Below are 26343 nucleotides of genomic sequence, written 5' to 3' on the forward strand. Positions count from 1 at the left end.
AGGACAAAGATTCAAAAACCAACCACTCAGATGCGTGTTGCCACTAACCTACATCGTGGAAGCCCGATCGTTCAAGCTTGGTTGAAAACAAACGTTTGCAAAAAAGCAGTTTTTGTTATTGTGAATAATTTGCATCGTTGATTAAGTTTTTTTTTGTATGTCAATGATTACTTTAATTTTTAGTAGAAAATACCGGTTTGATATTAGAAAGAATAAGTTAAACATAATTTAGTATACCAAACGTTGGCACGGAAATAAGTAATAAGATAAAAATTGGCACGTCAGCATATCTGAGTTGGACACCCTTGTATTAAACCAATGGAAACACGCATTAAGGCCAGCTCTATATATTCATTCACTCTGCAGACCATATACAAAATACGTTCGAATGTTTATTGCAAGATCAACGAGCATTTTTATGAAAATGTTACTGCATAATTACGATAAACTAGAGTTTCAACTAATATAGCAGACAAGCATACCTACGAGTCAAACATTATACAAATCAAATAAGTCCACTACAAGATTGCTTTCCAATCCAACAAATTTATCGTGCGCAATATTTTGTACATTACAATTCCAAAGCCATTGCTTAATTGACTAGTCTATAGTGGGAGTGGCGCAACTAAGCCTTCCAGGGACGATGACACTTTTAACGCCCCTGATAAGAAATGTGCTATAATGCGATGTTTCATCAAAAATTTTCCACAATCAATTTGGCGAAGGAAATTGATTATGCCACTGGTCGGGACTTGTAGTGACATATTTATAATCCATGGGCTTGTTAACGAAGTGTCGCTTAGCTTTACTGTTATAATATAAACGGCTTATACAACTGATATTACGCTTGACTGCAGTAGCCCATACGAAAGTTGAAGAATAGATAAATAAACAACATCTAGGTCTATAGTTAAATAAAACGTTCAGTTTGAAGAAATTTTTCTTGTGGCATAGGTAAAGTGGCGTATTTTCAGCGTTCAGTAGGCTATCAAGAAAACAATTCACTGAACGTTCGTAAACTGTTACTGGGATTGATTTGCTTTGAAGGACCTTTAATGAAGTTGACTTTAAAATGTAAAACATATGTCTACATCGGAATAAAATATAGCACCTTTAATTAAAAAAAAGTGAACATTGGCAATGTAAAATATAGTTGCCTAATGAGAAATTAACAAAAAGAGCATTCATTGTTTCTTTTAGTCAGCAGGCTGGTGGTTCGAAAGATGACAGTAGGCCTAGTCACACGCTTTTTTATCAATATTGTAAACATGCAATTTTTGCGACACAACAGTTAAAGAGTTTTTAAGCTTAACCTGAGTTTCTAATAATCACTTGAACACCAATGTCACTAAGCTAATACGTATTGCCAGTGGCACACGTGTGCCCAACGTTGAGGGTAGTAAACAAGTAACAGTTAGAGTTCCTAATACAAAAATGTTTATAAAGTTTCCAGCGTCGCATGTTTTTTAAACAAGTCGATTTTTGTGTCTTAGGTTTGTATGTAGGCTATCACCGAAGAGCGACTTCGCTTTTAAGTGGAGTCAAATTTTCTGCTTTTACTGTAGCTTACGAGTAATGGTGAGTTAAAAACGCCTTGCACGATGATTGCAAACGTCCAAAGTAAGCATGAGAAGAAAACGAAAGAAAAATATTAAATAATGAAATAAAAGTTATGTTACGCTAATCTTTCGCCCGTTAGTCAGTCAACTTCCTCTACTAGTGCTGCACCACAGCAGCAATCAATCAGAACTGTGTCCTTGCACGATGCTTAACATTCTGACACGTTGTTATACAATTCCACGCTGCAAGTTTCTCTTATCTGAACATCCGAGCTTGACAAATAGTAGCGTTTGCTCTCTTCAATGCTAATCCTATGCCCAGAATATATAATTTCCTGATGTCGCAGCTTTATGGCTACGGTACCGTTTCATCTTTGCGATTGTTGCAGCATTGTAACAAAGGTTCATGTAAGAGTTCGCCTCGTTGCGAAGTAAACTGGAAACCACTATAGACCCCTTCACTTCTTGAAGACACCGTTGGATAAGGTGTGGAAAGAACAGGCATGTCATTCATCAGCATGTTTCCTGTGATAACTGGAATGAGCGAAGTCGGTTCATGGTTGATATCATTGCAGTGTTGTTTACCAAGGACTGCTGCGTCTTTTTCAGCGTAAATTTGAGTCCGAACAAACTGGGGATGTTGTTCTGCTTGCTCTTTTTTGTTGTATCCATTTGAGGGTGTGAGTACCAGAAGTGATTGAGAACATATGCGCCAAGTGTGAAGTGTTTTTCGTGACCATACCCAAAACCCTGACAAAACAATCCGAAAGTTTAGAAGTGGCAACACCAATTTACCAAGAAGGAAACTGAATAAATACATCGTGCATAGCCTATTACCAAAAGCATGAAAAGGTCCAGAGATTGGCACCAAAGAGTAATCAAAGAGCTGCATCAATTACAATTGTAAATTGTCAAAATTACAATTGAACTCGAATTACAAGTAGGCTAACACTTTCACTTAATTACAATTGAGACTTTTGCTGTAGTGTAATGTAATTGTAATTTCAAACAATTTTGATCTGAATTACATTTGGTAAGTTACAAGCATAATACAGTAGGCTATTCTTGTTGGAACGCTAATTAGGGTTTAAAATGAATTACATCGCAACCTGACTTTTATCAAATCTTTATTTTTTGATAAAATCAGACTGTAAAAAACAATTGATGCGCGTAAATATTAAAACAATTAATTTTTGTAATTAAAACGTGTAATTGATTACAATTGTAATTTGAAACAACTGTAGGGCGTAGGCTAATTGTAGCGTAACCAAATCAAAAATTTTGATGGTGTAAATTGAACTGAAATTATGTAAATAATCCAACTATGGTTTTCATTAGTTGTCTACGGCAAGAGTTCCGTGCTTGTGTAGTGCACGTGATGGTAAAGCAGGCCACGCAAGCATAGGCGTAGCCAGGGGGGGGGGGCGAAAGGGGCCATGGCCCCCCCAAATTTTCAAAGTTTGGGTTCTTTTGTTGAAAATATAATATAATTTGTATAAATTTATATCGTTTTCCAAGACATCTGGCTATTAACACCACCCAGGACTTGTTTTAGACACACAGAAAGACACAAATAAATTTTGCAAATTGTAAATCGCGCAAAGTTTACGCGATTTACGCTTCTTTTAACTAATCTGTGGAAGCAATTTCAGAATCGCTTACTATGTTGGGCTTTTGTGTAGCTGAGTTTTTTGTGTTCTCTAATTTTAGCCGCAGATTTTTCCCGTTCGTGTGTAACAACTACCTTTAATAAGTTAACAGCTGTTTATCTGCCTATAAATTTCATAAAAATATTACCCTGAAAGTGTTTCCAGAAAGCGCTATAATCCATTATTTTAGTGTAATTTTGCAAAAATTTTCCGGGGGAACATGCCCCCGGACCCCCCTAGAACAATCGTGCCTTCGGCACGCTCTAACCCCCGCCAGCTTTATTTCTTCCCTTGCTTAACCCACCAGGATGCGCCATTTCACATCAGGTGGCGATGTCTTAAATCAAACACTTTGTCGTTCTCTTCAATTTATCAAATATTTGGCCCCCCCCAAAATTTTTTTCTGGCTACGCCACTGCACGCAAGTAGGCTACACGTGCACGGTATAGAAGTATAAGACAAACAGTAGCTGTTTTACAAAGATGCGCGCAGCAGAGCAAATCCAATCCACAGCAAGATAATGTTTTCTAAAATCCTTTTTTCGTCGAAACTTTGCAATTATATTACATGTCTACATAGACTTACCTGTGAAAACCCCAATGATCAGTTGCATTACAATTTTCAGCAAGTAAATTGACAAGGTCGGACTGACATCTACATTCTTGTTCCATAAACTAAAAAGAAGTTGAACATTATGTAACAATTCAAACTAGCCTACACTGAGTAGCCTAATGTACAATATTCAAAATCTATTCACATAGACTATAATTATAAACTCTTGTCTCCAATGTGGTTGATATGTCCTTTATTTAACAACAGACAAGATAAAAGTAATGCAACCGAGCATTAGCCTGGATTCGACAAAACCATTAAACTAAGGACAGAAAAACAAAGAAGCTAATTCCCGTATCCGCTCTCAAGCATATCCCTTCGACAAATAACAGCCACGTGCACTTGATGAGAACTGAACTGATTTTTTTTTCAGCATCAGTTAAAAATTTTTACTACTCAACCTCTCAACTGGGTTACTACGAGTTTGGTAAAGAGAGCATCTTAGCATTTCATTTTGTTGCTTCTGAATTTCCGCTATGTTAAGAACAATGTTGTCTTCAAGAATATATGTGACTAGTGTCGTAAAAATATATCTCTGAAGCCAGCAAGCTTGCAATAGAAGCACCCGTTCGGTACCAAACACACAGCATGACTACTTTGTTTAAAAAGTTAAATTTGATTTAGTTGTCTAGGGCTCCAGACCAGCGATGAGTGGTATAATTTTCTCTGTGCTATTAAACACATCCTTTTAAAAAAAAATTACCGATCACACGTGGGAGGTAGATGATAGAAATACGCTCTACCGTTGTGGGTCATTTGTGCTTCCAGGTATAGGTCAATTTCTTGTGACCCTTCCAGATTTTTATCTCAGGGATTGCTTTTTTTGTTGATTTAAACCAAGCCTAAAACGCCAAGTTGACTGGTATGCCAGGCGTAATTGTAAAACAACTACTGTATTCTATGGAACTAGGATTTCAATTGAAAATAAAGCGAAAAACTTAAAACATCATGTTTTTCTTGCTTTCAGGTTACCTACCTTCTGTTAACATGCTCATAGAAGTAACACCCAATCACGATGGAAGCCGGTACGATATAAAGAACAGAAAAGATTCCAATTTTCACCATTAGTCTTTCAAGCTTATCCGTTTTGGTCCCTTCTCGTTTCATATAGGATCTAAGAAACAGTTTCGACTTTTTATTGCAATAATTGTATCGATTAGAAAAAGCTGAAGAGTGAAAGCAACAAAAATTAAAAAAGAAAATATAAAACTTTGTCACTTTGTAGGCTAATAACATGTCAAAAAGATTTCAAATTTGTTTTAATTTTTTTCTCACCATAACTCATTTGTTGTCAAAATGTACAAAAAATAATGGCACTTGAAGTTCGTTCAGCCGCATCACATCATGGCTATTCAAAAGTTTTGGCGCTAAGTGCATTAAGATTAGTAAGCGGGTGGTCTATCGTAAGAAGACACCACACAGCAATGCGAACACAATTCAAGGCCTGTCGCCTTTTTCGAGGTTGTGGCCAAAGTCACTAGACTTGTTTACAAAATAAAACAAAATATTCAACCATAATCGTAAACACATAGGTTTTTACACGCTACACCGCTTTTGAAGAATAAAGCCTTTTGTTTTGCAATTTTTTTCGTCTATCTGCACTCTTGTGTCAAAGGCTCAAAGCTTGCTGAATGGCAATACATTTACGCTTCAAATAACTTTTATTTTGAAATTTAGAAGAAACTGAATCCCGTCTCTTCATTTTGAAGTCACATTTAAGCAAAGTCAAAACTCAAAAGAATAGTTAACGCATCGCTAGCCATTTTCTTTAGAACACTTTGATTTTGATTTCACCTGACAGGAGATTAGCGCTTTTTAAAATTCAAAAATTTTATTGGTCTCTTTCAGGATTGTCAAACATTTCAGATCTTTAAAGGCATACTAAATGAAAATTTCAAACGGGAATTAAGCAAATGAGTAAACTGAATATTCAAGAATACATTTCAAAAAAAATTACCGAAAAAAATTTGTTTTTAATGGCGCTGGTAAGGCCCAAAGTCCAATTTTTCATTTATTTTCATTTTTTTCAAAATGACCAAAAAGTGCAAACACTGCTCCAGAATACGTCACTGAAGACAGCAATAACAAAAGCCACGTTACCACACCTGATGTTTTGAGCAAACTGTCTGATGTTTTGATGTTGAAATGTGTTGTTGTGATGTACATACATACATAGCCTACAGTCAAATCGCCCGCAGTAACAATTATTGCGAGATTAGCTGATTGCTATAGTCTTTAGTGACGTAACTGTACAGTCGCACGCTTCGCTGCTCAGGCCAATTTCGTTTTGAAAGCTCTGACAAAAGCACGCGCGCAATGGTGGTCAGACCGCAATGGGGCAAAATTTTATTGAAAATCGTTTTATGGTAGCATGTTAAACACAAAGAACGTGGAAAATCGCAAAGTCAGGTTTTTCCTTTAGTATCCCTTTAATGCTCAGTGACCCTAACCAGCAGCCAACCTGTTCACAAATACATAACCTTGCATGAGTTCAAGTTAAACTAAAATAAATTACATGCGCTTTGCCTTAGATTGGAAAACGTTACCACAACATGCCGCAACATTAAATCGTTTCACATACTTAGCTTTGTCAGATTTTATATTTATCATTAGCATTTGCAACGTAATTGTGTCTGGGCGATAAATTCCAAATCGTTGACCCTTTTGTGATCCATGTGTGTGATTTTTTAAGTTTTAAAATCGACATAAAGATTCATTAAGAATAAAGTTACACGTTTGACAAAAATGCAAAGTATGTCTAGTAGAGATCTAGTTCGTTTTGTTCCTTGCTCAGAATGTTTTCGAGCAAGTAAACCTCAAATGTGAGTTTTGTGTTTACTTCGGAATATTGTAGTAGGCTACGTATTTTCTTAGTTGTAGAGGGCCACATAAATTTTCTTTATCTAAATTCACTGATGGAAACACTCGAACATCGTCAAATAAACGGTAGCCACTTTAACAAGGAAAAATTCCGCCACTGCAAATGAATTTGAAAAAGCGGAAAAAAATTACATGTTTTTATATCAATCTTGGAGAGGTAGCCTACATGACAAAGTGGACACTGGATCCACTTCGTCTTCAATTGCCTTGCCTGAACCAGACATCGACGTCCTTGGATGAATATTAGACCAAACATTCCTATGATATGTTGTTTGATTGATTGTTTCTGCTTGGTGGTTAAATTGTTTCAAATGATCCACTACTGCATGTGATAATTTCGACTCCATTACGAACAAAATTAGAATTTTTACAAACGTTTTACTTTAATGATATCATAAAACAGAAAATGCTTTTTAGTCGTATCCAGGTTTACGCCCAGTGGTTGAAGATTTAGATTAAGTGAACGGGAAGACAAGGAAGCCGTGCTTATGCCGATGGAACTTAATGGATTCCGTTCGACATTTGTTAGAAAACACTATCAGCGAACCGTGCGAAGTAAACCTTGCTTGTTACAATAAAATGTATTGTTCATATTTTGGGTGGCTGCCCTAATGCAGGAGATTGAATTATTTCAATAGAATGTTTTACCGCTTTTGAAACGCTTCAGTTTACTACAATTGACAGTGTAAGTTGCAAAAAAAATACTGTGAGCTACTCTACTGAAAGAGCATTCGTTTGAAATAGCAGTCGTACTTGATTTTGCAGTGGCAGAGGTTAACTAATTTTTTTAAATACTGCATTGAAATAACTTTGTCTCGTTTGCGAAGCACTAAAATCAGATTTAGCAGCGTAAAAATAAAAATCTAAAACTTTTGTAACAAGTTTCTACTTCTGCCGGTAGTTGATCAAGCTCAATGGAAGTCAGAGGTGGTCAGCGCCGAGAAAACATGGCTGGAATTGAGTAAATACTTTACAAAATCTCGAATCTTCGTCATTTTGGCAGCAATTAAAGCTTTCTTTTTTTTTCATAGACAGATATCAATAAACATTAAATCTATTACTATTATGACCCCACAATATTACGTACGCTACTTTTTTAACAACTTTTATTATTTTTTTGCATTTTTTTTGGATACATAAACACGTAGTTAATCATGTGCGCAGTGTGTGTTTTCTGTCCACAAAATGAATTTTTTTTGCACATGATTCAACGTTTGCAAACGTGCCATAATGTAAAAAAGACAATTTTGCTGGCTGGTTGTTTGGCCACCTCTAGAGTTTTTACGTTGAAGCAGTTAAAACAGTTAGTTTTAACTTTCGATTGCGTTAGACTCGTTAGAGGATATGACTAACCGCTCCTCGTTCTTTTTTGAACAATAAAAATACTAAGATCCTAAAAAAAGTAAGCTCAATTCACAGAAAACTTTTGTTTTTTCCGCTTCGTTCTGCCAGACTAGGTGAACCTAAACGAATGGACAGTATACAAAGCATTTGGTCCTTTTACAATTCCGTCCGTATGAACGCGGACAATGAAGATCATTGGCATCCGTAAAACCAGTTAGCACACCCAACTAAAGCATGAGGCGTACTGATGTTAACATTTGAAGTTATCTCTAGGTGCGTCAGCGTCAGCTTTCTATGGACACGGTAGTTCGATTTAGGAAGTCAAAAGGTTATGCTATTTAGTAAAGCTAACGATTTGCCATCTGATTTGCGTTAGGTAATATTGAAAACATATGTTTCTTTCGCAACATGTTGACGCAAAGCCTTCGCGGATCAAGAATACTTTGCGAGCTATTTTTGTTCATGATATTTATAGTATCAATGGCTATTAGGCAAAGGCAGGCTACTAGAAAAAAAATGCAGACGTAGATTTCCACAGTAGGCTATATCCCAAAACACAATCTACTGTAAACACAATTTATCTCATTCTGTTGAAGTGCGACACTAATATGTGGTACCATTTGAGCGGCGATTCAACTGCGAAAAGATCAAGAGAAAAGGTTCCATAGCCTTGTTTGCATTTTTAGTGGGTGAAAAGCAAAAAAGTACGTTGCACTTGCACAACTGCTTACACACACCTGCGCAAAGATTGCAAATACAATCCGACAAGACATATGCTGCTATAACGACCTACTGTAATTAAACTAGTGCTTACTTGATCCGGAACAGGCTAACAAAGCCAGCTAGAAGAAACAAAGTCCCAATGATCAAATAAGTTACGAGAGGTACCAGAACAAACCCAGTCAGTGCGTTATTATTTTGATTGCCAACGTAGCATAGTCCAGTTAGTTCATCTCCGTCCACCTGTCATAATAATGCAAATATTTTCTGCGTTAAAATATCTCTAGTCTGAAAAGCTCATGGCTACGGTGAAATGAAATATTTCGGAAGTTGTAAAAAATAACTATAAAGCAATTCTTTGAATTTTCTACTCCCTTCCAAGTATGACGTAATTTCGTCCAGTGAAACTTTGCTCTCCACAAGGAGAAAGCAGTCACGCTGTGAAGACGTTAGTTTATTTATTAAATTTTTACTGACGAACTTACGTATTTCATAACCAGTGTGACAATGATTTTTATTGACGGTACCGACCACGCCATCAAGTGGAAATAGGAGCTATGCATTTCAATCGCTTCATGAGACCACTTCATACCTGAAAATGAAATTTCACTTGTAAGCAACTTTTGTCTGATTTTTGCTGACTGTAATTAGATCAATATTTCAACACAACCACTTTTTTATTGGTAGGCCTAATTATTGATAGTTTTAAAGATATTTTGTGAGTAAAAGTGTTTACAGTTCAACGACAAGACGTTTTGTAATGATGACATTTCCAGGTGTCAAAATTGGTGCGTTTTACATTGATTCAACTTTTACACGTCTTGAATCAAAGTAAAAGGACTGAATTTGTGGGTTGGCTTGTCCTCGTTTCTTCCTACTAGCGCAAACAAAGTTTTCCGGATATTTTCGGACAACTTTCAAATGAGCAAAATATTAAAAAGCGTTCTGAAACTTTCTAAATAAACAAACGATGTTTATGAAGATGCAAAAGGTTGAAGCTTGTGCTATTTCTGAGGACGGGGCTTTACCAAACAAACAAAACCATCGGCGGTCAAGCCTCTGGCGCCTGGGTTTCTATGGATCTGTTTTCAGATTTAACCAAAGTGCAGAAACAGAGTATCCACGCAGTGGTTACTCGTTTTGTTTCTTCAAAACGTATTTTGTCTCAAAAACTTTAAAATTTTGTAATGGTTATCTTGTTAATTGGTCGGACAATTATACATAGACTTGATTTGTTCGTTCTACAATCTTTTGCATTCGAATAACAACTTGAAATGAAAAAAACAACATAGCACAATAACTACGAAATATAATAGCAACTAAAATGAAAATATGAAATTAAAAGCCGAACATACTGTATCTAATCAGGGAAGTATTGCATAGCAATTTAAACCACAGTTGAATTTTTTTCTTTTTTCTTGAAAAGTTGAAGTTGAAGCGTAGAAGATATGGGCACGATAACACGTATCCACATATGTAAGTGCAACTGTGCCAGTAATTTTATCGGTAATTTGTGGTAACAATTTTTTATGCTTTTTAATATGAGATTCAGAACTTTTTATTGTGAAAACATGCTTCTACAATGAAAATGTTTATCATGCATCATGAAAAATATAGTGGGTTCATACATTCTTAGATACTTTATAAAATAGACGGAAGTTTTGTATCTTTTCTCCCCTGATAGCTACGTTAGAAACATAATAACAATAAAAATAATTTTTTCATGAATCATACAACTTGTTAACGCGACATAGAGAAAGAACCATGAGTAAGATTAAATAAAAGCTTTTTATTCAAAATATTTTTCCGTTGCAAAATAACAGTTGAGCAATTTCGAGTACATGTCCTTTTTACAAGAAAAGTGATAGATAGAAGATGTGAAGATATGAAGGTGAAACGATAGTTTCAAGCGGATAGTGGATCAGAAAAGACATTGATGACTTTTAATCTGTGCTTCAGTGTCTCAATGTTATGAAAATTAAGTATAGAAGGATTCTTGATTGAGAATGCAACCGAACGATTGAACATGACAAGGAAATTAAATCAGCATAGAAACTTCTGCATCAAGTGTAGAAGCTTTTGAATGACGTAAATCTTTCATAAATTTGTGATTCGCAGAGTATTTGCTATTTTTAATACAGAAACCTACTGCACTATCTTTTCACAAGCGTCATTGTAGATTTAATAAAGGACTACAACATACTGATATCTCTTTCCGGAGGCGAAACTCGTTGCTACGTGAAAGCGTTAAAGTTGGGTTGAACTGAATGTCTATGACGTCATTTGTAATAAGATTGAAAATGGCTGCAATTTTATGCCCATGTACATTCAACAAGATGTCTATAGCATGAAAACTAAAAGCCTGTTTTGTTCTTTGTGGCATATCATAAACATACGCGTGCTTGAGCATGACACAGCAACTACAACAACAAAGTACCTGTATTTTAAATGAAAATCTACGTTTGCATACGTTAGCTCAGTGGTTAAGAGTCTGCCTCAAGATCACGCGACGCTGGTTCGGCTCTCGGGGTGTGCACTTAAGTAACGCATTTCAATACTGCTCTTCATTCAGCGGCACCTAGTAGATGGTATAATTTCCCGGCAACAACATTTCAATGATCGGAAACTTCACTCTGTCAATCTCGGTAACCGGCCCTGTGTCAAAACACTCTACAAGTATGCAAAAACTACCAGAGTACCAGGAATAACCTATGATAGCTTTGTTAGTCCCAGGACAAGATTCAAAACCAACCAATAAAAGTAAAATCTGATCTAAACAAATCCAATTTAATTTGAACAGTTCCAGTATTTTAAAATCTTTGTTGCCAGAAAATACTTTAATTGTTTATTTTGAGATAAATTTCAACAACTCCTTTGAGTAGTCCAACTTAACAAGACAAATCATCTTAATCGCTAACTGATTGCGTTATGATCAGTTTTATTAATTGATAAACACGAGAACTGAATCAAAAGTCTGGCAATAGAAACATAACGTAAAGTGTATTCTAAGGTATATTAAAAGATTATCCCACAAACACTGATTGTTAGTTTTTTTGCAAAGATTGATGAGCCACTTATTAAACGGCGGCCTGTGTGAGTGCATAGAAGCCTATAACCGTAGGAACTTTTACACCATCTGAAAAGTTACATTTGCATAAGGAAGCAAATTCTGATGGACATCTAAGATATTTGCCATTTCAAGATGCTTGTGCACCAACCACGGAAATTAGTCATGGCTTAGCCTCTTAAACCAGCGATAAAAAGGACTTTGTTGAGGGCTGCTTGCAGTGGGATAATGAGATAAGATAGACTTCAAAACAAAAACCACGCATCAGATCAAATTTAAAAAGCAACCTTTACCTGACCTCTAAAATTTGAAATAAAAGCCAAAAAACCAAATGAAACAATTGAAACCTTCTCAAGCGTGACCATTTTACCAAACAAATAAAAGTGAACCCGTCATTGCTTTGGTTAATAAACAATTTTTCTCGACAAGTCCAATCCACAGGCTACCAGCAACACTCGTTATGTATAGCTCTAACTCAATGCAGCAACTTCTCATAAATCAAGCAACATAAGAAAATTTCCGTGCACAGTTTGAGGATATAAAAAGTAGCTTATAAGCAAAAAATATTAAATGGGAAAACAACCTCTCCGTGGCTATACCCAGTGTACCTACTGCACTGAAGAGGCTGGAAGGACGAAACGGTGTGCACTGTCTGCAGTTATGATTATATCTTGATGTCCGTGACATAGTACTTTATAATATGGAAAGAAAATTCAGTCAAATTTATGCTCTTGTAAGCATGCCCATTTCCTCGGTACTCAGAACGTCAGTGAACAAGTGAAGCATCAAAGTACGGAACTTTGTATGTTTTTACTAGAAAGCTACTGTACTTTCTATTCTATAAGTGTGGTAAGGATTGCTCAAGATAAAAAATTGGAAATTTTTCTGTGTTTAAAAAATTATTTGAAATACTTCCTTTTGATGATTTAAAAAAAAAAAAATGGTGATAAAAAAAAAAACTCATAACTTTGTTTTCTGTTAACACCAAACTACTTGGAGTTGCATTAAGTGTCTTTGCAATGAATTCAAGAAATGCCTGGTTTATGGTGTTGTCGACAGTCTTCACTGGCTTCCATGTTGGACAGCAATGTGGTCTGTCAATGAGAGTAAAATTTCGGCAATTGTAATCATAATGACTTAGCATCGCCCATTCGAAACAAACGTGAAACCCTGTTTTGTTAGAGCAAATGGTTGAGCCGGAGAAGGAACTAATAGCACGACATTTGTAAAGATGTGTTTGTCCTATAGTGGTGTGATAAATGCTTTTACAAAGCGTTCGATTTAAAAGCGATCAACTTGACAATGCAATGAAAGAAGAGTATTTTTCTTGCAACTTTGACAAATCTTTTCACAATGCTAGACCAAAGCTGTAGTAGAAGCCTGGATAATCGTATTTATTTATTCACACACAAAAACAGAAAAGGATTTTCAGAGATGATATATATATAACTTACAAACTCTAAAATAACATACTTGTCTGTTTCTCGATATTTTTACAAGGTTAAAGTCTAACAGCATTAGGATTTTACCTATATATATACTATACTTGAGACTAATTATTATTATTTATAGTAGAGTAGGCCAAAGTCTGCTTTGAATGGAATATATGGTTGTTATTTCGTATAAACACGTTATGTCAACACAAGTCCAAAAATTTATTTCACCAATCCTTGAGGCCATTGTTGCATTGGTAAGTTGTGAGATACCCTCCGAGCTGGGTTACGGGGCATTCCAATACACGACGGGCCGTGATCTGATCTGGGGCGTCGGATTTTGGACAGTTTGGTTGAGTTGCTTGTAATTGGTTAAGGTTGTCTTTCGTTTTAGTCTGTTTTGCTCTTAGGTAGTTTGCAATGGACCATAATTTTCCATTAGTTGCATCAATCAAACGTGTGGATGGAATTTGGTTGGGTCGTCGATCAATTCTCAAGCCGGAAAAGTTTTGTCGTTGAAGAAGTTTTACCACTGCGTTAGAATATTTATTCGGGATAAATCGATTTTGTAGGAGCGCCTTAATTTTATTCGTGGAGTTTTTGGTGCTTGGTTTATTTGTTGTACAGTACCGCTGATAGATTTCCGGCTGGGTTTATAATTCGCTGGTGAAAATATGAAGATGCTGTCTTTGTAATGTGGAACAATATTCCACATTACTGGGATATCGCACATTGCAACGAAGAAGTATTCCATTTTACGTAAAAACCAAGTTACAAAGCCTTCTCAAATCATATCAGATATGTGCAGAGACCTTTTGTTTTTGATAAATACTTTTATGTAAAAATCTAACTAGTTTATTGTATGTGAACTGATCATCGTTATGGTTTGGCCGGAAACAAAATTAACAACGTTAGTTGAGATTTTTGCTCCAACGCAGTCAGATCAACGTAAAGTTAGATTGTTTGTAATGAACCAGAAACGAGAAGTGAATCCAATTGAATTGAAAACATGGAGAGATAGTAACATAAACTACAAAGAATATGCTAAGTTTGCGTTTCCAAACGTTACATCAATAAAAAGAGCATCTAGTTGTCAGCTGCTTTTTTTCTTTTTTACAACTGAAGCCAAAGTTTGGTGTCCGGAAATTAATTTTGGCAGAAAGCAGCATGATATCCGCCATATCCCCATCTGATGAAGGATTAGCAATGAACCGAAAGAAGGAATGGAAATATTTTGATTTGGAATTTTACGCACATGTTAGGAACAGTACATCAATTCATAAATTCAGCTGTGACAAGGAATGTAGCAAGGCAGGTGGTAGCCTACATTCAAAACTTTTCAACAATGCCAAATAAATAGAAAAACAGAGAAATAACGTTATTGTTTCAGAAGATGACTCAGTTTTTGGCTACATCAAACATAAAAAGCTTGGCAATTGAAAGTTCACAGATTGCACCCGATATTTTTAAAGAATATTGGAATACTTCTTGGAGCAATATTTTGTTCCAGGATAAGTCAATGTGTAAACTTATATCGTAAAACTGAAAGCAGATATGTGGGCCTGTGACCTCAAACTTGTGCTTGTTAACAATTACAACTTAACTGACTATAAAAAAACAACTTTAGTAATGTCAAGAGCAGGGTTGTAGTTGACAAAAGCAAGGGAAGAACCACCCCACACAACAAGCAAAAGGTGAAAACTATATCCTCCATCTGCTAGTGCAAACCAATAATGCCTAAGTCACTGTATTACAGACGCATCACATTGCTTTATAGTTGAACAACACTCCGCCGTCATCTCATTCTCATGCAAATACTGAAGTGAAAGAGGGGTTATTCTCTTCAGTTACATGAATGGATAATAATTCATACGCAAATGCGCATGCTCGAAAAAAAACATTAAAAATACAAAAATTCCACAAAAGCTAATTTATTTTACGAGAACTGCTTCATTCACACACCAAACAGAGCGGATTTTCAAGAAAGTGTGTTTAGACTCAATGCTTAGTAGTTTATTAAAACAGTTAAAATAAGCAGCATTTCACCAGCACCTAAATAAATTTTAACGGTATCACCGCTTGTAGCAACTTCACTTCATGTTTTGTCAGATTAAATAACAGAAAGATTGGATCGACAATAATTTAAGTTAGCTTAATCGCTACACTTACAGCATAGCCTACGCCCTACACTACACTCCTACACATTATTCGTACAATTAAGCAAAAAACAAAAAATTTTAATCTTGAGTAACTTAAGCTTTATTTCTAATCTTGGTGACACAAGTATTTTTACTTTTAAATTGCTATGTGACGAAAATCCACAAAATACAAGAGCGATCAACGTAGGCTACAAGGATCAAGGAATACGACTGGACCATGAAAACACTTTTGCTGGTGCCTCAACAACCTGGTCGTCTTAAAATGACAAGCTTGGCTGTGAGATGACATTTTTGAAAAACGACGTTTTCGTCTTGGTGATCTGGCTCTCAAAAATGTGGCTGAACACGTCAGTGCCAAAAATAATTTTTCAATCATAGGAGAAAGTTTTATTACTTTAAAATTTATAAGTATAGATGGTGAATACTGAAAAGTTTTGGTGTTCATCAGGACAATTATCGTTTCTAGCACTAGCTGCAACGTTCATGTGATGAAAGTGAAACTAAAACTAACGACAAATAGGTGCTTTTATTTTCGCTTTCATCAGACGATCGTTGCAATAAGTGCAAGAAACAATTATTGATGTTTTTAGCCAGTTCAGTTTTCATTTTTAGTGCTCGATACCGTTTGCAGATAGCTGTGATTTACAACTCAACTTGTATACTGGTTCACGTATGCAGTACTATCCAGTGTTTGACTGATCGGTTACAGGTACATAGTTACAGGTAGGCTACAACTTCCAACTCTTTCGTAAGTATCGTGGGTATCTGGAATATGAGGGAAAACACACAAGAAGGCCATGCCCAATGCCCATACATCAAATCAATCGTTTTGAGATGTTGAATCAATGCAAAAAACGGTTTGATTTACTGACTTTTGAACTCATTTACAGTTTCAACTTTCAAAACAAAAGAAAATGTAACCAATGCTTGCGGAAATTGATCGATCCATCTTCTCTTGTGTTCCACATTCGGTCGCTAGCTGTACACAATCTAGGCTTATGATTCATTGAGCACGCTAGGCTACATGATTAAATGCGTTTTGACAAGCACAGCAAACATCTCTTAGCTAAATAAACAGAGAAAATATGTTGCGCAGAGGTAGGCTACGTTTACACAGGAGACACGGCGTCCTTTGCTATGAGCTACAGGTACGTCATTTACATAACTGTTAAGATTTTTTGGTTTTACGATTTAGGCTGTCATGCTATTTTTTACTTTAGTCAGTTTAATTCCACTTACATTTTTATGCCAGTCTAATCTACGTTCCTTCAACTACGTTGGAGCTATTTCAGGATCCATATCGCGTCAGATATGGAACTGATTATTATTTTATTTTCATCTTGTCAAAGTTCAAACTCAACTGTTAGCAGAGTTGGATCAATTACATAGTTTTCAGTTCAATTACATTATAATTTTTAAAAATTTTAACTACATTACAATCACAATTACATACATAGTTCTGAAATTTTCAAATTACAATTATAGTTACGTTCAAGTGAAATTAATTAGACTACACGTTTCAATTACAAATCAAATGTTTTAATATCGCTGATTTTTTTACAGTTTGATTTTATAAAAGACAAGTAGACCAGAATTGCAATTGATAAAGATTAGGTTGCAATGTAGAAGTACCTTTTGAACTCCATATGGCGGATCAACAAAAGTACTGGTATCATGCTTGCAGTTTTACCAAATGCAACTGCAATTTGGACCGAAGTGTTTTGAAATTACAATTACACAACAACAAAAAGTCTCAATAACAATTACATGAAAATGTGTGATTAATTACATTCATAATTTATTTCTAACTCTGGCTGATAACATTCAACTTCAGGGTTGTCAGAATTTTCTCACATTTTATGCCCAAAAGACAGACATTCTTTGAATTTGATATACTTTAGCTAAATTTGTGTTGACATTTTCATCAAAAAATTGTACAAACTATTTCGTTTCATCATTTGACATACAAACAAACATCATTTTCACGATCAAAAATACATTACAAGGAATGGAAACTTGTGCTTAAAATAGAATGGGAAACATAGCAAAAAATTTGATTTTTTTGATTGAAATATGATGATATAAACGAAGATGTTCTGTGTTTTATATAGCGTTGCATTGAACAAGATTTACCCATTTAGCCTATTGGTAAAGGAGATGCTGAAAATTAAATATATATATATGTCTTTTCAAGAAAACTGCTGATGTTAAAGCTAAATTTGAAAAGTGGTCAAATCTAAGCATTTTTTATGACCAATTTGTTTTTAAAATGGCTGAATTGGCTAAAATCAATCTGACAACCCTGGTCAACTTCAAACACACTTCAGACCAAGCTGCTCAAACTTTTTTTAATATTTTTAGGTACAGAAAAAAAACGTATGTCACAATACTGACAGTAGAAACGGAAAAATTGTAGACTAATTATAATTTTTTGTACTGCTAAAAAATTCTTTCTTAACCAAAAAGAAACAGATCTTTTGTGTATGTCAGCCAGTGGCGTAGCCAAGGGGGGGTTTTGGGGGTTACAACCCCCTCTCTTTGGCACGCGTGTGACGTCACGATATTGAGAATGATGCTTTCAGTCTAAAAAAAATTGCCTAATTTTAAACAAAACTGCATTAAAAGAGCGAGTTTTGCCAATACCAAACATTCAAACATCTCAGCCAGGAATTAGCAACAAGAAAACATAGAGACTTAGCTTTATTTCCGAAAAATTCCGAAGAAAACATGATCTTATCCTTTTGCTATGCCACCGAACAGCACCATTTTACAGGAATATTCATACCCACATTTTTGTTGAAAGTGCTCTCAGAATGCACCAAATTCAAAGTAATTTTTCAAAATTTTCTGGGGGAGGCCCCCCAGACCCCCCGCCGCTGGGTCGTCAAAACCCCCCCATTGAAAATTCCTGGCTACGCTACTGATGTCAGCTATCAGTTTCTTTTATTTCGGTCTTACAAGACCTTGATTGTTTGCTTGGATGAAAGACCACTTGGAAATCGCTTATTAGGACGTAAACCTCTACATCACAAGAATTTTGATTGGCTTAGCCTTTGCCTTTGCAAAAACATAAGAAATAGAAGCCTCTTGGCGAAAGGGTATTGCTCACACAGGTAGCGGGTCACCACGGATCGTTGAATTAATCAAGGCGGTTTGATGAAGATAAAATGCGCAGTAAAAACTTGCTGTTTCTGGAGCTTATTTCAAAGTACCAAAAAACAAAAATCATGCAGATACGAATAAAGAAAAATAATTGTTAATATAGGCCTATGCAAAATACCAAGCAAAAATGGAAAATGAGCGTTTAAAGAAAACAATTGCGTAATTTAAGCTTTTTACTCAATGATTGATGAGGTAAAACACGTCATACAATGGACAACTGATAAATCGTTCAGACGCAACAAAACAAAGGTAAATTCACAAAACTCTCACTTGGACTATACGGGTACAATCGTTCCAATAACAATATTTATCAAAACAAACGCTTCAAAAGATCGATTTTAATAGCTTATTTTTTTAATAATAAGTTACTTTGTGTTTCTTCGTAAAATCAGTTTCCTTAATAGAATCAGTTTCCTCATAGAATTAGTTTCCTCATCATTAGAAATATTGTCAATATTTTCTTTCACAGATCAGTGGGCCAAATAAATCCCCATATCAACCACTGTTTAATTCCAGGAATGGGTCACTAACATACATCACAGGACAGATTTTGAAAGGGCACCACGTTCTTTCTTGACTAAGGAATTTACAACATACACCCGTGAGTAAGCATAAACGCCTTCATGAGTGTAGTCATAGCGCATAGGTTGAATCCGTTCAAAATTATACAAACTTAAATGTAAACGCAAACCTCAGTCAACGACATCATTCAACCAAATCTCTTAAAATTATTTATCAATCATTATCCGCTTTATGGCACACCAGGCCTTTGAAAACTTCAGATGCATGAATTAATTTTAAGCACTCTTAAAAATCAAGTGAAAACAAATTCCTTTCATCATGCCAGATTTTGCAATGAAATGAAAATGAAAAGATCAACAAATCTACCGATAATTGTTTTATTTATTTCACTAAACATCAACTCAGTCAACAAAATTGTTCGTCTTTACGTTGATGTAACGTGTGCAGACGTTCAATCAATGTGAAAGAACCAACTTTACAAGCTAAAAGAGTATAAACAACAACACGAACGATCACCTCAACTCAACTAAAATCGCTTCATCACAATTTATATTTCATAGGATAGTAAATACCTGTAAGCCAACTGGCCAATACTTGCATTAACCACTTTTGTTTATAATCATGAAATTTTGAAAAATATTTTTCCAACAGTTATTCATTGAGTTTGCGAAAGCGTTTTTTTGCATCAACTTTAATTTTCAACTACAACATTCAAAAAGAACCTTTTGCTGAGGACGCCTCATGTCTATGGTTATCTCATGACGGATACAGTCTTGAAATTAATAACAGTGATGACAAAATTGAAAAGTTCTTTATTGTACTTCATTAGCGCATGTCAATCTTAAGTTTGTGCGTATGACATGAGTCTGCAAGTTTGAAGGAAAAAAAATCAACATTTGAAGAATTTAAACGGGAGTGCAAATCCCAACAGATCAAAATATAGCAAATTACAAAACGAATTTTTAAAACTAAGATCGAAATGTGACAAGCAGCAGTGACTCAGAAAATCAAACTGTTATTACAAAACTTGTGATAACACAAATGAAAGATGGATGGTGTGAATAGCATAAAACTTATTACATCTTTGCCATTCATGCTGGCTGGGCTAAACAACTCCAAGCAGCTGTCAATCACTTCATCTCTTGGAAATGTGAAAGGTCCTGGATGCCTTAGGAAAACGGGTGACAAAAAAGCAGAAGATGCAAAGAACCATTCACACGCTTCCGGCTGTGAAACAATTAGCTCCCGGTGATCTCGAATTAAAAGAAGATGCGGGGTCGCTGGTTTTTTGTCATAAGCGGATAAATCAAAGCAAATTAAATGTCCTATCATTAACAGTGGTCACGGTCTACGGGTTTCCAAGACTCATATTGAATGAAATTTAAGTGCTATTGAATGGTAGAAAGATCAGTTTTTAGATTTTTTGTCTGTCGGCCATTATTTCAACTAGGTTAGTTATAATCTTGGGCCAAGATGCCCTGCTGAGTCGGAATAGTTTGTCAACGCCTGCTGGATTACCCGTAGTGAATAACTTTCTCAAAATGAATCATCACAGCATAATCTTTTGCCGTAGTAATGAGTAACCACTGGAGTGGCAGTTAACAAACGTATGAGATAAGTTTCTTTCAAGCGAACACGAAACTTTTTAGTTGTGCAATAAAAGATAATAAAAAAGTGTATAGATTATGACAACTAGGCTACAAACCACACACGGAATCTATGCCAAACAGACAAAAGAAACATTTTTCTTTTTGCAGAACAACACCTGGCTACAAAACCACACTCCTCGATACTGATGTTCCACTTTCATTTCAGCACTGAGTGTTAATAAACAAATTAAGGAAAAAATTATCGTAAATTGACAACGCTGCATGTGCTAACATCTATTCATTAATGTTTAGCAACAGCCTTAGATATATGAATAACAAAAGAATGGTTGACAGGCGTTTATCTCATAGTGATAACACCAACAGTTGAAACCATACGTGTCAACGCTTACAGTAAATTCAAAAGGCACCAGCCAAATGTTATCATTTTTCACGTAGCTACGAAAATCAATATTGACTTAATCACCATCAAGATAAATTGATTCGCCAGTGAAATTTTGCAGTAACTTTGTTATGAATGCTGTCTATTATTTTATTCTGTTGGAGAGAAGTCATGCTTTACCCAGCTGCGATGAATGAGTATCGAAATAAACGTCTAAAACTGTGCTTCTTCCAACTCGCTTGTTCCGCAGAAACTAAAAGCAAGCCCATCGTGAAGGCTGTTTATGAAAGTCATGCATCAACGTAAATCACAATTTCGCAGCTTGAAAAAAACGATTTCAACTTGTCAGATGTGTTATCCTGTTTTATAACCAAATTGTATGTCTTTTTATTAATTTTGTTCCTGGATTTTTGTTATTTTATCGTTTGTTTTCCTTTCCAATATTGAAAACTATGTTGACTTGAATCATGATAGTCGACGTACAAACAGCTAGAAGAAGGGATGGTGGAATTAGGCAAAATTCCAGCTTCCGTTTTGTCCAAAATATTAGTCACTTCCGTTAGAAACTTACCTGCAGCTAAAAACCAGGTGAGAGTCAGCACCACCCACCAAAGGCAGCCCGCCATTCCAAAGAAATAGGAAAGAAGGAATACAATAGCACACCCTGTGTTGCCCAATCCTTTCTGTAAAATTATACATCGAAAAATAAATACTTTACGTTTTTATTAAGTCTTTGTTTACTTCATTACATCTGTCATGCATCTGTTTAATTTATGCTATGTGAGCTACAAACACTAATACAGTAAAAGTTCCTCAAGAACGTGTTTTTTTCGAATTTTTATGTTTTTTGTGTGTGTCACAGTGCACTTCATATTTCTAGGCACTCGAGTGCAACAAGAGATGATAACTATAGACACGTGTGTTGCTCATGACTTCGGAATACAGGCTTTACATTACTGTAGCCTACCTGAATTAGAAACATTTCGCCTTGGCTGTTTCTTTCGCACGAAATATTTTCTCTTCCAATGATTAGTCGAAGAATAAACGAAATGCTGTAAATGTTACAGCAGATCGCTAAGAAGATAATGGGCCTCTCAGGATATCTAAAAAAATATTTTGAGTACAGTGTTTAAGAATTATACTCATAGCTTCTTTGTTGCGTGCTCGATATTCTACATATGATTTTTTGAGTGATTTTTTTCTATGAAGTACCAAATTTTTCCTCTGTTTTCCTTAAAATCCTACCAATGTACGTCGATGTTATGCCCAATTGCTCAAAGCTCATCACAAGGTTCTTTAGGAGAAGTTACGTGTGACTCAAGAATGCAAAAGGCTCGCAGCATACCATCTGAGTGGAACCATCCTGCTCGTGTGCGCAAGAGCGTGCTATGACAAACGGGTATTAAAGGAATACTTTTCGGGATTAGTTACGCCTTGAAACGTAATATTAGGAGGAAGGTTAGAAGAGAGGACTCTATTAAAAGTGAGTTTCCTTTTATCACTTGACCACCATACAAACAGTTGCAGCCAGTGGCTAGTTCCAATCCAGTGGTTAATAAAATTGGTTCAATTTTAAATTATACGAGCATTGCTATCTTACGAAAAAATGCTCTCATGTCTGTTTAGAAAAAAAGCACATTTTAAAATTCAGCTTGTGATACTTTTGAACAAATTTTCAGAACTCATTTTCTCAAATCCACCTCAGTCACTCCTAAGCACATGCTTGTAAAAGTGGACCTAAGTGATCATGTTACAATCAACAAGCCTTAAGCGGGTACCAAGTTTACTTCTTTTCCATGTTTTCAGATCAAATATAAATCATTGTTCTCCAAGCAAACAAAGCATTAAACTGCCGTTTTTAGTCTTTTTTTCGTCGCCAGTAATTGTGTAACAAACATGAATTTAAAGTGGATATAGCTTGGCAAAGTAAAATCAAAATCATGTTAAGTGATACCAATAAATAATTAACTTTGGTTGGGCTTTGCAATAAAACCTTTAATGTCTTGAAAGTCAAAATAGTCGTTAGTTTTATGATAAATTAGAACCAGTTATGCGAGTAACATCTCATCCTTAACCGAAAAACAATCATACCACAAGCGTTGTTTGAACAGCCATTACGGTTGATCAACATACGTCGTTAGTCCAGGATAAAATTTAGGACCTCAAAGCTTTGCAATACAGCACAAACATGATAAAATTTCCAAGAGCCATTTTAAAAAACCACTCACTGACTTCAACACCATTCGTTATAGCACATGACAAGGGAACTGTGTTCCGAAAGCTAGTGTAATTTGATATTGCCAAAAAGAACCCGCAGCATCAGGCTATAACAGATCGTTTGAATCTACACTGTGAAGTAAGCAACGATCATGCTGCTAAAAGCGAAACTCATTCAACTAGCTTATATGATAAAATTTGCCAATACAGGTTAAAAAGAAACTTGTCAAAATTTTTGTAAAGTTAATTTACAAAGAAAGAAAAGCTTAATTTTGTTTTTATGAATCTGATTAAAAAATTCAAAAATAATTTTCCATCTGGTAAAACTTGCCAATTTTACATTGTTTCAACGACGTCGAAAAATGACAAAATAATAACTCAATGTCTCTTACGACTGGTTGATTGATGTGAAAGGAAAACGTTATAGGCCACAATTTTTCACCAGATGAATACCAGTTCTCGTATATGCGACAATTACATCCTTTTTGGTGATAAAACCGCTTGCATAAGGGCTATCGGCCTCTTGTATTAGCGGATACAGTAATTGAGACTCAAGCGATATTGTAGGCAAACACAACTCCGATCCCGTTATTGACTTTTCGAATGAGCTGCATGCACTGTTCACCAAGTTTCTTTAATTAAAAGCATTTTTGCATTTTTTTTTCAATTTTTGAAGAAACTTTATAGGCTAGGTTACATACAATAGGCTACTTTCTTTCAAAAATCCTTCCAATCGAACCTACTTACTACGCACGAGCAAGCACAAAATTGATACGATATTGAAAAAAACAAAAACGGTATATAACCTTTTCAATTCAACGTACCTAAATCTAGATGAGTCTATAAGAAAAGTCAAAACTGTAAACGTGGTGCTGAGGAAGCAAAGGCCAGACCATACTGCCATCCATAAATCCGTTAAAAGTTTATCTTTCGGAGAAAATACTCCTTGGTGATATCCGCATTTCCATCCGCATCCTTTCTTCTGTCCCGGTCGAGATAATTCAATCTGATGAGATCTGGAAAGGGTAAAGAATTAAATCATAGGCATGAAGTAAACCTCAAACAGCGCAGCACATCATACACGTATCATTGTGCAGTTTTCCGATCTACAGGACGTGGACACCTCACATACCCTAACACTGAGACAGTGGTTCAGCAGCAGTTGCTAAACCTGACATATATTTTTTTCTGAAATACACTTAGACCTGAATAGTGAAGATCTTTGTCATTTATTGAATAAAAATAGTTTGGATCATATCAGGACAATCTACCAAAACAGTTTCATTTACTATGAACCAAAGATCAATGCAGTTTTTCCAATATTTGTTTTATCACACGGCGGTTATCTGAAGTTTCAAGTTCATTGTTGACTAAAAATTTGAGAAGGGCATAAAATTTATATGCGTTTGTCTCTGGGTTTTTTTTTTTCGATCATTTATCGGTCATTGACCGATTTTCATTGACCAAAGTGTCCGAAAAAAATATAGTCAATTCGATCAAAATGTCCGAAAAAACAACGTTTCTCAGCGAAACTTAATGTTGTAGCTAGTTAGGAAGTGCAAATTTTGGTTTGTATCAGCCACTTGAAAGGAAATATTTTCATCAAAAAATTGGCCAAAATAAATAAAAAATGACCGAATTTTTTCAGGTCATTTCGGACAAATGACCGAAAAGTCTCAGCGAAAAAAAAATCAGGTTTGTCTTTGGGACAAAATGTATTTTTGCGTGTAAGGCATGCAAGATATCAATCGTTTTCAACAAATATGATCGATTTACATTTCATGCATTAACTTTTACCTGCAGTGGCTTTTGTAAATAGTAGATGTGTGTCTGAAAGCTGGTAGGGAAGATGTTGGCGGTTCCTCTTCCTCTCCACGCATGCACATATTGTCTTTGGTGTTTTCACGCGGAAATTGAGAACAATTTAAATCTGATGGCCAAGAAAAGTTAAAAGTTGTGAGATAACGAATACATTTTCTTTGCACTGATCTGCACATATTTTGGCATGGCACTATAGGTTTGTCTTCCGGTTTTCGATCGTTGCACATGGGAAAGAAAACAGCACACAGAAAGAACAACAGTTGTTTGGAGCAGTTGCACTGAATGAGAGGCATGAAAGTTTTCAATTTGATTTCTGCATGAATTTGTCTGCTTTGTCCAAGTCCGTTGGGCATTTTAGTTAAATTATAGCCGAGTCCTTGACACATCTTCATCTGAATTGGTTCACAACGATGGTCGTCTTCATAGAGGTGTCTTACTGATTTTAGTCTGAGAAACTCCTTGTTTTCTAAGTGCTTTCCAGGCTGTATTGAGTGAGACTGGCTCGCCTTACTTCCGACCAAAAGCAAGGCAAGTGTCAAGACAGTCAAGGATAGAAAGGATTTCCATAAAATGACAAACATGATGGTATTGCAAGCAATTGTAAACTTTGATTAGTGACACAAAGAAAAAACAACCAAAACTTCAGATAGAAATGTTTGCTCAATCTTTACTAAGCCTACTCATTGCTACTATTAAAAATGCCTTCTGAAATAATTCTGTAAAAATTACGTAATGTAAATTGTAAACTGAACATCATAATTGTTCACCAAAGTACACGCAAAATCTTTTCATGGCAAAATGCCAAATGTTGCCATTAAACTAAGGCAAGCATTGTCGTTGTCGTCGTTAGCAAATTCTCTCCACAAGCAAACACAGCCGTACAAGTTTGTTGCCATTTAAAAATTGGTAGAATGGTAGTGCAGCCAAGAAAAGAAATGTTTGCTTCAAAAATGTCTGAAACGGATCAGAATCAAATTTACAACTTACAAGCCTTAACTTAGGCTTAAGCGCTTTGTTTTTTAGTGACTTGAATAGTTGGGAGTTCGATATTGATCTAGCACTTAACTTTTATTTTGAAAATACAGGCTTACTCCAGGGCATAGGTAGGGCAAAAACTATTCAACGAGCGACTTCAACCCCACAGCATTGCAAGTAGCGTACTTGTGGAGTCAAAATACACGGTTCCTCATATTTTTTAAAAGCACCTTC

General features: G+C 35.6%; 1 protein-coding gene across 1 annotated transcript; it reads right to left on the reverse strand.

The window, feature by feature from the left end:
* Window positions 1–378: 378 nt before the first annotated feature.
* Window positions 379–25838, reverse strand: LOC145787300 (frizzled-4-like). The gene is made up of 9 exons (XM_082599020.1): window positions 25111–25838; window positions 24138–24329; window positions 22064–22199; window positions 21668–21779; window positions 9250–9356; window positions 8859–9007; window positions 4797–4934; window positions 3794–3882; window positions 379–2309 (listed from the first exon to the last, which is right to left on the reverse strand). Exons 1-9 carry the CDS (start codon window positions 25713–25715, stop codon window positions 1915–1917), a joined length of 1923 nt encoding a protein of 640 aa, XP_082455146.1. The 5' UTR covers window positions 25716–25838; the 3' UTR covers window positions 379–1914.
* Window positions 25839–26343: the final 505 nt, after the last annotated feature.

Source organism: Aplidium turbinatum, chromosome 18 (genome assembly GCF_918807975.1).
Source record: "Aplidium turbinatum chromosome 18, kaAplTurb1.1, whole genome shotgun sequence".
Classification (NCBI taxonomy): Eukaryota; Metazoa; Chordata; class Ascidiacea; order Aplousobranchia; family Polyclinidae; genus Aplidium; species Aplidium turbinatum.